This window comes from Peromyscus maniculatus, chromosome 23 (assembly GCF_049852395.1).
Source record: "Peromyscus maniculatus bairdii isolate BWxNUB_F1_BW_parent chromosome 23, HU_Pman_BW_mat_3.1, whole genome shotgun sequence".
In the NCBI taxonomy this organism is placed as follows: domain Eukaryota; kingdom Metazoa; phylum Chordata; class Mammalia; order Rodentia; family Cricetidae; genus Peromyscus; species Peromyscus maniculatus.
This window is the reverse complement of record NC_134874.1, coordinates 61,009,420-61,022,242: the sequence shown is the minus strand read 5'-3', so window position 1 is coordinate 61,022,242 and position 12,823 is coordinate 61,009,420. Positions and strand designations below refer to the sequence as shown.

The 12,823-nt window shown below is 36.2% G+C and overlaps 1 protein-coding gene across 1 annotated transcript in view; it reads left to right on the top strand.

Moving 5' to 3' along the window:
• Window positions 1-10,921, top strand: part of LOC143270534 (vomeronasal type-2 receptor 116-like) — a 52,682-nt gene extending 41,761 nt beyond the window's left edge. Inside the window, exon 6 of the mRNA XM_076560869.1 lies at window positions 9,907-10,921. Coding sequence (XP_076416984.1) covers window positions 9,907-10,820 — 914 coding nt within the window. The 3' untranslated portion in view covers window positions 10,821-10,921. The remainder of the gene's footprint in view (window positions 1-9,906) is intronic.
• Window positions 10,922-12,823: the final 1,902 nt, after the last annotated feature.

The following is a 12,823-nucleotide window of genomic DNA, read 5'->3' as shown; positions in this document are numbered from 1 at the left end:
AAGAATTTTTGTGGTATATTTTGGGGGGATCTCTAGTGTATAATACCATATCATCTGCAAATAGGGATAGTTTGACTTCTTTCTCTCTTTGTATTCCTTTAACTTACTTATCTTGCCTTATTGCTCCAGCTAATACTTTGAAATATTGAAAAAGAGTGGGAGTGGTGGACTTAGTTGTCTGATTTCTTACTTCAGTGGAATTGTTTTAAGTTTTTCTCCATTGAGAATGATATTGCCTATGGGTTTCTTATATATTGCTTTAATTGTGTTGAGTTATGTTCCCTCTTTCTGTATGTTGTCTAGAACATTTATGATAAAGGAAGTTGAATTTTGTCACCGTTTTTCATCTATTGAGATGTTCATGTGACTTCTGTCTATAATCCATTTATGTGGATTTTACATTTATTGAGTTAAATATGTTGAACTATTCCTACATTTCAATGATAAGACTATCTTAGTCATGGTATACAATAGTTTTGATGTGAGTCTGTATTCTACTTGCAACCATTTTATTGAGTCTATGTTTCTCAGGGATAATGGCATGTGGTTTTCTTGTTTTTGTTGGGACATTCCCTGGTTTTGGTATTAGAATGAAAATGGCTTTCTAAGGGAGCTTGGAAATAATCCTTCTCTTCTATTTTTTAAATATTTTAAGAAGGTCTGACTGTATATATTCTTTGAATGTCTAGTGGAATTCTGCTGTCAGTTCATCTGGACCTGGACATTTTTATAGCTGGAAGGAATTTATTGTTGTTTCAATCTGCTGTGTATTATGTGTTTGTTTAGCTTGTTGACTTGGTATTGTGATTTTTTAATGGTTTGGCCGAATCTAGAAACTTATCCATTTCATAGAGTTTTTCAAGAATACTGGAATACAGATTTTCTCTTGTTTTTTTATAATATTCCTTTACAATAGTCTATGCTTCTTGGTGTTTGTTGTAATATTTCCCTGTCATTTCTGATCTTTCTTTCTTTTTTTTTTTTTTTTTTTTTGGTTATTTCTGATTTCTTAATCTGACTCCTCTATTTCTTTCTTTGGGCTACTTGAACCAAGTGTCTGTTTTTATTTATCTCCTCAAAGAGTCAGTTCTTATGTTGGTTGCTTCTTTGTATTGTTTTCTTTGTTTCTATTTCATTTATTTCTGCTCTGATTTTTGTGGTGGTATTGTGTTCCGCGAAATATCGTGCACCCTAATAAACTTATCTGGGGTCATAGACAGAATATCCACAATATTAAACATAGAGGATAGGCAGTGGTAGCACATGCCTTTAATCCTAGCATTCCAGAGGCAGAAATTCATGTATTCAAGGATACAGCCAAGCATGGTGACTCACGCCTTTAATCCCAGAAAGCAAGTCTTTAATCCCAGGGAGTGATGGTAGAAAACAGAAAGGTACATAAAGCATGAGGGCCAGAAACTAGAAGCATTTGGCTGGTTAAGCTTTTAGGCTTCTAGCAGCATTTCAGCTGAGAGCCATTGGAATGAGGACACAGAAGCTTCCTGTCTGAGGAAACAGGATCAGCTGAGGAACTGTCGAGTTGAGGAAGCTGTGGCTTGTTCTGCTTCTCTGATCTTCCAGCATTTACCCCAATAACTGGCCTCAGGTTTGTTTTTATTAATAAGACTCTTTAACACTCATGCTACAGATTTTATTATTTCTTGCCATTATTTTGGCTTGTGTTTGCATTTTTTGTTTTTCCAATTTTTGAGTTGCATCATTAAGCCATCTACTTGTGTTCCATCTGATACTTTTAACATAGGCACTTAGAGCTGTAAATTTCCCTTGTAAAACACTTTTCAATGTATCCCAGGAGTTTTGTTGGTTTGTGTTTTCATTTTCATTTAGTTCCAGGAATTTTTTTATTTCTGTCTTGATTTCTTCTTTGACTCATTCGTCAGTAAGTACCGAGTTGTTTCATCTCCAAGCAGTCTGTGTATTTACTACAGATATATTTGCTGTCAAGCTTAAGTTTTGTTGTATTGGGATAAGATAGGACAGGTATTTCAATATTTTTGAATTTGTAAATACCTGTTTTGTGTTCCATGATTTGGTCTATTTTTGAAGCGCTCCCATGTGTTAAAGAGTAGAATAAATTTTCTTTGCAGTTTCTGGGGGATACTATGTAGATATCTGTTGAGTCCAGGAAATTTTAGATGTGACTTAATTGTGATATATTTCTCTTTATTTTTTCCCAGATAACCTGTTTGTTGGAGAAAGTGGGCTTTTGAATTCACACACTATTAGTAGATTGTTGTTATGGTGTCACTAAACACAGCAGTACAATTTTTATAAAATTAGCTGCCCCAGAATTGGATGCATGTATGTGTAGAGCTGTAATGTCTTTTTTGATTGCTCTTCCCTTGATTAGAATGTAGTTTCCTGTTTTACTTTTTCTAATTAATTTTAAATTAAAATCTACTTTGTCGGATGTCATGGTCACATGCATGCTTCCTTCCTGAACGTATGTAACTAGAGTATTTTGTCTGTCATTTTATTTTAAGGTGGTGTTTATCTTCAAAATCAAGGTATGTTTCTTGAAGAGAAGATGCAGATAGATTTTGTTTTATGATCCATTCAGCTAGTCCACATTTTTAAATGAAGAATTGAGGCCATTGATATTTAAGATATTGTAGAAACTTGTGTTATTGCGGTCACTCTGCTGTTGAAATTTGTTGTTTTCTGTGGTCGCAGTGGTGTTTCATGTTGTAATAATTATGTCTTCTTATTTCTTTCCACCATCTCTGCTGTATTCATTGCTCTCTTCAGTCTAACATATAACTTCGTGTATTTTCCTTAGTTCTGGTTTGGTGGATATGATGTTGTAGGCCGTTTAAATCTTGGAATGTTTGTATTTTTCCTTCAGTTAGGCAGTTATTTTTGCTGGGTACATTTCTCTAGGCTGGCCCATATAGTCTTTCAGGACTTGACATGCTTTGCTCTAGGCTTTTCTGGCTCTCATGGACTCCATTTAGAAATCAGCTTCTCTTCTCTTGGATTTTCATTTATATTTGCCTTGTCTTTTGTTTTCCTCTTGCAGCTTTCAGCATACCTTCTTATTATGTTTTTTAAGTGATAATTAAAATTTATTCTAAAATATTTTTCTTTGTTAGTGTTTTAGTAATAATAAACTGTAGGGATTTTCTTTTCTGGTCTTGTCTATTGGTATACTCTGTGCTTCCTCTATATATTTGGATATATCTTTCCATGGTTTCAGTAACTCTTCTTCTATGAAACTGACCTTATTGAAAAACTGGTCTATGTCATTGACCTGGAATTCTTCACCATCATCTATGCCAATAATGTATAGATTCAGTTTTCTCAAAGCACCAAACACTTCCTTTCCTGTTTCAATTTTTCATATTTCTTGATTATTTTTTATCCTCTATTCTAACTTGGATCCTAACTTCTCCTTTCTGCTTGTTTCCTCAGACATGGAAGGCTGTCCTGGAGTTTCTGGCTGGACTATGTGTTTTTTTCACTCCTGTCCTTATTTCAGCTTTAGTCTTCATCACGCTTTCTATTTCTTTGTTGAATTCCATGTACAAGTCTTGCATTGTCTTCAGCATTTACTTCAGGTTTATGTTTGTGTTTTCTTGGGCATCACTATGGCATTGATTCTCCTTGAGTTATTTCTCTTTAGTGTTATTAAACTGTTTGTGTCTTCTTTCAACTGCTTAAATTACTCTATGAATATAAGGAATATTCTTTTACAGTCTGTGTCCTGAATTTTATTAGGTAATACTCATTGGCAAACATTTCTACCAGACTGGTATATTTGGAGAGAATATACTGTCTGTATCTGTGATATAATTGGCATTTTTGATAATATTTGGACATGTAGATGTTTTATTACTCCTAATATTCATATACACAATGCAAATTGTGGCAAAATAGATTATATATAAGTTTGTTATGTCTAGAAGTTGAAAATGGCTTATATGTAATGAAATAAAATGCAAAGAATGGCCTGGGCTTTTGTAAAGCATGTGGGTCCTTACTGATGCCTGAAGTGCGAGGATACATCCGACTGGATGCAGAGTTTGGATGAAGAATTTGGATGTTGCTGAAACATTCATGAATAATTAAAATGTGATGGAGGTATTATTATCCCAGTTCTAAGTTTTACTATAGGGTTAAAGTAATAAAAAAAGAATGGTATTGGCATAAAAACAAACATATAAGCCAAGGGAATTGAATTGAAGACCCAGACATAAATCCACACACATATGGACACCTGACATTTTATGAAGAACCCGAAAATACACACTGAAAAAAGAATAGCATCTTCAAAAATGATGCTCATCTAACTGGATGACTGCATGTAGAAGAATGCAATTAGACACATACTAATTATTCTGCACAAAAGTAAACTGCAGATGGATCAATAACTTCACCATAAGGCCAGATACATTGAACCTCATAGAGGAGAAAGTGGGGAGTGTCCTTAAACCAATTTTCACAGGAATGACCTTCTGGAGAGATTATCATTAGCACAATCACTAAGAACATCAATTAATATATAGGACCTCATGGTGTGGAAGTGGTTCTGTATAACAAGGACACCAGAATTGAGCAAAGTTACATTCTACTAAGTTGGAAAATATTTCTACCAATTATATTTCTGAGAGATGACTAATATATAAAATGTGTAAAGAACTCAAAAGAGAACTGAACATCAAAATACAAGAGAGTTAAAATGGAGTACAGAAGGAAGCAGAGTTTTCTAAAAGATAAAACTGAATTGGCTGGGAAACACTCAAAAATGTTCAACATCTCTAGTCACTAGGAAATACAGATCAAAACTACAGGATTGCAAAGTCAAAAAACAAATGACAGTATTCCCTGGCAAAGGTCTGCAGAAGGGAGAATGTTTACTTATCCATCACTAGTGGTTGTGCAGACTTGTACAGACCCTATGAAAACAGTGACGGTTCCTCAGGAAGCTGGGAATAATTCTACCTCTAGATAGAGATAAACCACACTTTGGTTCTATCAAAAGGACGTGCACCCTACTACAGAGACCCTTACTCAACCATGTTCATTGCTGCTCTACTTTGAATAGTCAGAGCCTGGAAAGAGCTTAAATATCAAGCAATGGATAATAGATAATGCACATTTGGTACATTTAGACATTGGGATATTATTCAGTTGTTAAAGAATAAAATCAATTTCCCACAAAGGGGTCCTATTGGATGTATTAACCACATTTGAGGGCAGGCCCCATGCAAATCATTAGAAAGCCAATAAAAAATTAATTCAATTGTATGTTTGTACACTTTTTTTTCTTCTCATTTTGCTTTAGTGGGAATTTTTTCCTTTGCTTGTTTAATTTCATTTCTGCTTTTATGGTGTGTGTGTGTGTGTGTGTGTGTGTGTGTGTGTGTGTGTGTGTGTGTGTGTGTGTGTTCAGGACATTTTCTATCCTAAAGACAGAGGGAGAAAATAAGAGAAAGAGGGAGGGAATATAAAATTTGTGTTGTCTTATTTAGAGTTTCAATTACTATGAAGAGACACCTTTACCAAACCAAGTTTAATAATTAGAAACATTTAATTTACTGACTTACACTCTCAGAGGTTACTCCATTATCATCACACTATGGTAAAGGGGATTGTTTCCTTTATTTCTTCCTCAGCCCCTTTATCATTTTGTATGAAGAAGGGGTACTGGTTTTTTAGTTAATTTTGAATCCAGCCACTCTGCTGAATGTGTTTATCAGGTGGAGGAGTTCCATGGTAAAATTTTTTTTGGGGTCGCTTATGTATACTATCATATCATCAGCAAATAGTGAAAGTTTGACTTCTTCTTTCCAATTTGTGTCCTCTTGGTCTCCTTTAGTTGTCTTAGTGCTCTAGCTAGAACTTCAAGTACTATGTTGAGTAAATATAGAAAGAGTGGACAACCTTGTCTTGTCCCTGATTTTTGTGAAATCTTTTGAATTTCAGTTTAATTTGATGTTGGCTGTCAGCTTGCTATATGTTGCCTTGATTATCTTTAAGTGTGTTCCTTGTATTCCTGATCTCATAAAGACTTTTATCAGAAAGGGGTGTTGGATTTTGTGAAAGGCTTTTTCAGCATCTATTCAGATGATAGTATGTTTTTTTTTTCAGTTTGTTAATGTGGTGGATGAACTGACAGATTTTTGTATGTTGAATCAGCCCTGCATCTCTGAGAAGAAGCCTACTTAATCCTGATCCTGATGTTTGTGATACATTCTTGGATTTGGTTTGCAAGTAATTTATTGGGTATTTTTGCATCAAAGTTAAAGAGAGAAGTTGGTCTGTAAATCTCTTTCTTTTTGAGTCTTGGTGTGTTGCAGGTATCAGGGTGACTGTGCCCTCATCAAATGAATTGACAATGTCCCTTCTGTTTCTATTTTGTAGAATAATTTGAGGAGTATTGGTATAAGCTCTTCTTTGAAGGTCTGATAGAATTTGGCACTAAAACTGTCTGGCCCTGGGCTTTTGTAGGTTGGGATACTTTTAATGATGATTCCTATTTCCCTGGGAGTTATAGGCATATTTATATGGCTTATCTGTTTTGATATAAATTTGGTATGTGGTACCTATCTAGAAAACTATCCATTTCCTATAGATTTTCCAAATTAGTGGAGTACTGATTTGTGAAGTACTGATTTATGACCTAATGATTCTTTGGATTTCCTCAGTGTCTGTTATGTCGTGCTTTTGGTTTCTGATTTTGTAAATTTCAATATTTTCTCATTGCTTTTTAGTTAGTTTTAATAAGGGTTTGACTATCATGCTGATTTTCTCAAAGAACAAACTCTTTGTTTCATTGATTTCTCTGTATTCTCTTTGTTTCTATTTATTGACTTCAGCATTAACTTTTATTTCTTGCCACCTACTCCTCTTGCGTAGGCCTTCTTCTCTTTGTTCTATAGCTTTCAAGTGTGTTGTTAAGTTTCTGGTATGAAAATTCTCTAATTTCTTTATAAAGGCAATTGGTGCTATGAATTTTTCTCTTAGCACCACTTTCCTTGTGTACCATCAGTTTGCATATGTTGTGTGTTCATTTTCATTGAATTATAGGAAGGCTTTAATTTCTTTCTTTATTTCTTCCGTGACCCAGTGGTAATTCTTTAGAGAATTGTTAAGTTTTCCTAAGTTTGTAGGCTTTATCTCATTTAATCCATGGTGGTCTGATAGGAAACAGAGAGTTATTTCAATATTTTTTATAGCTACAGAGATTTGCTTTATGACCAAGTATATGGTCAATTTTGGAGAAGGTTCTATGAGGTGCTAAGAAGACATTTTCTTTTGTGTTTGGGTGAAATGTTTTGTAGATACCTGATAGGTCCATTTGAGTCATAATGTTTGTTAATTCCATTATTTCTTTGTTTAGTTTCTATCCGGATGGCCTGTACAATGGTAAGAGTGTGGTGTTGAAGTTTCCCACTATTAACGTGCGGGGCTCGATGTGTGATGTACGCTTTAGAAATGCGTCTTTCACAAATGCCACAAATGTGCATTTGAGGCATAGATATTCAAAATCAAGATGTCATCCTGGTGGATTTTTCCAATTACCAACTCCCTTCTTCATCTCTTTTGGTTAACTTTGATTTGAACCTATGCTGTTACATATTAAGAGAGTTACATCAGCTTGCTTCTTAGGTCCATTTGATTGGAAAATCTTTATTCAATCATTTACTCTGAGGTAATATCTAACTTTAATGTTGAGGTATGTTTCTTGTATACAATATAAGGGTGAATCCTACTTTGTATCCATTCTGGTAGATGGATACAAAACACAGCCAGTGTGTTTTTATTGGGGAAATGTAGCCCCTTGATGTTGAGAGATATTAATGACCAGTGATTGTAATTGTTGTTATTATGTTTTTGGTGCTGGTGATAGTTGTGTGTGTGTGTGTGTGTGTGTGTGTGTGTGTGTGTGTGTGTGTTTCCTTCTTTAGATTTTGCTGGTGAAAGATTATCTATTGCTAGTGTATTTGTGGTGTTATTTAACTTGGGTTAGAGTTTTCCTTTGAGTACCTTCTATAGGACTGGATTTGTGGGTAGGTATTGTTTAAATTTGACTTTTTTTCTATCTATGGTGATTGAAGGTTTCACTGGGTGTATTAGTCTGGGCTTTCATCTGTTGTTTCTTAAAGTCTGTGGTTTGGAATCTTTGTTGAGAAGTCGTGTGTGATTTTTATAGGCCAGCCTTTATATTTTACTTAGCTTTTTTTCCCTTTCAGCTTTTAGTAGTCTTTCTTTGTTCTGTACATGTAGTGTTTTGAGTATTATGTGACATGGGGACTTTCTTTTCTTATCTAATCTATTTGTTGTTGTTGTTTTGGTAAGCTTCTTGTTCTTTTGTATGCATGTCCTTCTTTAAGTAATAGAAAATTTCATCTATGATTTTGTTAAATGTATTTTCTAGGTTTTTATGCTGAGATTCTTCTCCTTTTTCTTTTATGGTTATTGCTAAATTTGGTCATTTCATGGTGTCCCAGATTTTCTTGATGTTTTGTGTTAGGAGTTTTTTAGATTGAGTATTTTCATTGCCCAATGAAACTATTTCTATTGCATTCAACACCTTGCATATCTTTCATTATGTTGGTGCTGCTTGTATCTGTAGTTCATGTTTGCTCACCCAGATTGTCCTTTTCTTGAAATCCATCAGTTTGTGTTTTTGTTATTGCTTCTATTTCATTTTTCATACCATAAATACTTTTCCCTACCTGCTTACACTATTCTTGCCTATCTTGATGTTATTTAAGAGATTTGTTCATTTCATCTTATTCTTTGATTAGCTTTGCATCGATTTATTTAAAGGAGTATTTCATTTCTCCTTAAGGAGTTCTATCATATTCAATAAAGTTGTTTCCATGTCATTTTCTTTTGCTTTGGCAATGTTGTAATACTAAGGTCTTGATGTCAAAGGATGGATGGGCTCTTGTGGGGTCATATTGCTCTAGCTGTTGTTTATTGTATTTATATACTGGCATTTATGCATCTGGGTTTAAAATGATTAGTTCTAGTCCCTGAATTCTGAGTTACTCCTCATTGGTTTGGTGTTTTCTTTCTCAGGTTTCTGTTTCCTCTTTAGTTTTCTAGCCTAGTTGGGAATCCCTGTTCAAGTTGGAAATTTTCCTTCTTGCTGTTAGCTTGGCCTTTGGTGTAGCAGGGGATCATGGTTCTTCTGACTGTTTTGGCATGCATCTGTGATGGGGAATCTCTTTCTGTATGCTGTGAATGTGTTGCTCTGATTGGTTGATAAATAAAATTCTGATTGGCCAGTAGCCAGGCAGGATGTATAGGCAGGATAAATTAACAAGGAGAATTCTGGGAAGAGGAAGGCTAAGTCAGCAGAGGCCAGCCCGCAGTCCAGAGACCAGCATGTAACAGCACACAGGTGAAGCCACAGAACACATGGTAACATATCTATTAACAAAAATGGGCTGAGTTTAAGTGTAAGAGCTAATCAGTGGTAGGCCTGAGTTAATGGCCATATAGTTATTAAGCCTCTGTGTGTTTACTTGAGGGATGTGATTGAGAGAGATTTGTCCCTACTGCCAGCAGGTGGGGACACAAAAAAACTTTCTGACTACACACATGAGCACCTGAAGACTGATCAAGCTGGTGTGACTTAAGTTTAGAATTCTTTAAAGGATTACTTGGCAGTTTTACTTCAATTGAACAAGTAGATTACACTTTTATTTTCATTGCCCTAGAAAAACAAGAATTAACTTGTCAGCACATGGTGTACCATGAGGTATTCATGGCAGACATTAGGAAGGGGATGTCTAAAGAGTTAGTGTCCTTCTTGACATGATAGTAAGGCAGAATGAACAAGGCTACACACAACCTCAGTGTTCTTCATGGCTGAAGTACAAAATGTAAATAATTATAGAAGCTTAAATGTTGATTCATTTCCTCCCATAGATCAGCAAGAATGTATCCCTTGCCCACTTCAAGAGTATCCAAACTCTGAAAGAAACAACTGCCTTCCCAAGTCAGTGACATTCCTGTCCTTTGAAGATTCTCAGGGCAAGGCTCTGGCCTGCACAGCTCTGTGCTTCTCTGTCAGCACAGCTGTAGTTTTGGGGATCTTTCTCAAACACCAAGACTCACCCATTGTTAAGGCCAATAACCGGACGCTCAGCTTCATCCTGCTCATCTCACTCCTCCTCTGTTTTCTATGTTCCTTTCTCTTCATTGGCCACCCAAGCACAGCCTCCTGCATATTGCAGCAAATTGCATTTGTACTTGTGTTCACTCTGGCTCTGTCCACTGTTTTGGCTAAAACTATAACTGTAATTCTGGCCTTTAGAGCCCTGAAGCCAGGAAGGACAATGAGAAGGCTGCTTGTCTCAGGCATCCATAACTCTGTCATCCCCATCTGTGTCCTGATCCAGCTTATTCTTCTTGGAGTCTGGCTGGGAACCTCACCTCCCTATATTGAGGCAGATTCACACTCTGAACAGAGTCACATCATCATTTTGTGCAACAAGGGCTCACTTACTGCTTTCTACTGTGTGCTGGGATACTTGGGGATCCTGGCCCTAGGGAGTTTCACTCTGGCTTTCCTGGCCAGGAACCTGCCTGACACATTCAATGAAGCCAAGTTCCTGACATTCAGCATGCTGGTATTCTGCAGTGTCTGGGTCACCTTCCTCCCTGTCTACCACAGCACCAAGGACAAGGCCATGGTGGCTGTGGAGGTCTTCTCCATCTTGGCCTCCAGTGCAGGGCTGTTAGGATGCATCTTTTTCCCAAAGTGCTACATTATTCTTGTTAAACCTGATGAAAACTCTTTGAAATATTTTAAGAACAAAACACAATCTAGAAAAAATTGACTGGTTAATGAATTGAGTCTTTTTCATAAAATCCTTTAGTTTAGTATAGTAAAAATTGAACTTACTTAACTTTTCAGTAAGATTTTCTGAAATATATATTTAAATAAAGTAGAAGAGCCCCTCACTGTGTCTCACATACAGACAATCTATTTCCAAATAGAAGTTACTGCTGAAAATTCACTTCATTTAGGTATTCTTGTTACTTCTAAATTTGTGGGCAACAGACATATTCAAAATTCAATTACAGCCAAGAGAACAGCCCCCTGCAACACCAGTGAAACCCAGAGCCACAAGTCCACCTTGAACCATTTGGGAACATGTAAGGTCCCATCTCTGGACTGGGCAGACCAGGTCCCTAGATCCTAGGCCCTGGAGGGAACACCCTGTGCCTCTCCTCTAAGCCATTGGAGCCCCAGGGACTAGCCAGCTGCCCCTTCCCCCACCTCCTTCCCTAGAAAACTGCCCAGTGTGACACCAGTGAAAACCAGAAACATAAGCCCACCCTGCACCAATTGGGAATTTGAAAACTGGTCCCACTCTGCACACATTGGGAATAGCTCTTCCCTGAGACAGAGCCCACTCGTGCCCATTGGACTAAGTTCTGCTCCCTGAGACACAAAATCCATCAGCACAGATTTGACCAAGAGCCTGGATTAGACCAAGAGCTCCCATTAGACCAAAAGTATCAATCGAACCCTTAGAGTCTCCCTTAAAACCAGACAGCACTTTCATGGAATGGAGGAAGGGATGGGTAGACACCAGTACAAAAATACAGTCAACAACATAAAGACTAATATGGCATCATCAGAACCTAGTGGTGCTACATCAGTAAGACCTGAACATCCCAAAGCAGAAGAAACAGAAGAAATAGACGTTTAAAATGACTTTAAGAAGATGATAGAACTCTTTAAAGAGAAAATGAAGACTGCCCTTAAAGAACTCAAAGAAAAGACAAACAAATAATTGGGAGAAATCAGTAAATCCCTTAAAGAAAGCCAAGAAAAAGCAATTAAATAGGTGAATGAAAAAGTCCACGATTTGGAAACTGAAATAGAGGCAATAAAGTAGACGCAAACTGAGGGAAGGCTGGAAATGGAATATCTGAGTAAACAAACAGGAACTACAGATGCAAGCATAACTAACAGATGCAAGAGATGGAAGAGAGAATCTCTGGCATTGAAGATACAATAGAGGAAACAGATTCATCAGTCAAAGAAAACACTAAATTCAAAAAAGTCTTAACATAAAACATCCAGGAAATCTTGGACACCATGAAAAGACAAGACCTAAGAATAATAGGGATAGAAGAAGGAAAAGAATATCAACTCAAAGGCATAGAAAATATATTCAACAACGTCATAGAAGAAAACTTTCCCAACTTAAAGAAGGAAATGCCTATGAAGGTACAAGAAGCTAATAGAACACCAAATAGACTGGATCTAAAAAAAGATCCTTTGCCACATAATAATCAAACCACTAAACATATAGAATAAAGAAATAATATTAAGAGCTGCAAAGGAAAAAGGCCAAATAACATATAAAGGCAGACCCATCAGAAAAATACCTGACTTCTCAATGGAGACTCTGAAAGCCAGAAGGTCTTGAACAGAACTAATACAGAAACTAAAAGACCATAGATGCCAACCAAAACTATTATATCCAGCAAAACTCTCAATCACTGTAAATGGAGCAAACAAAATATTCCATGATAAAAACAGATTTAAACAATACCTATCCATATAACCAGCCCTATAGAAAGCACTAGAAGGAAAAATCCAACCTAAAGAAGTTAGATACAACCATGAAAATACAGGCAAGAGATAATTCCACACCAACAAACACCAATGAAGAGAAACAACAATTACCAACAAAAATAACAGGAATTAACAATCACTGTTATTAATATTCATTAATATCAATGGTTTCAATTCACCTATAAAAAGACATAGGCTGACAAAATGGATACAAAAACAGGATCAAACCTTCTGTTGCATACAAGAAAC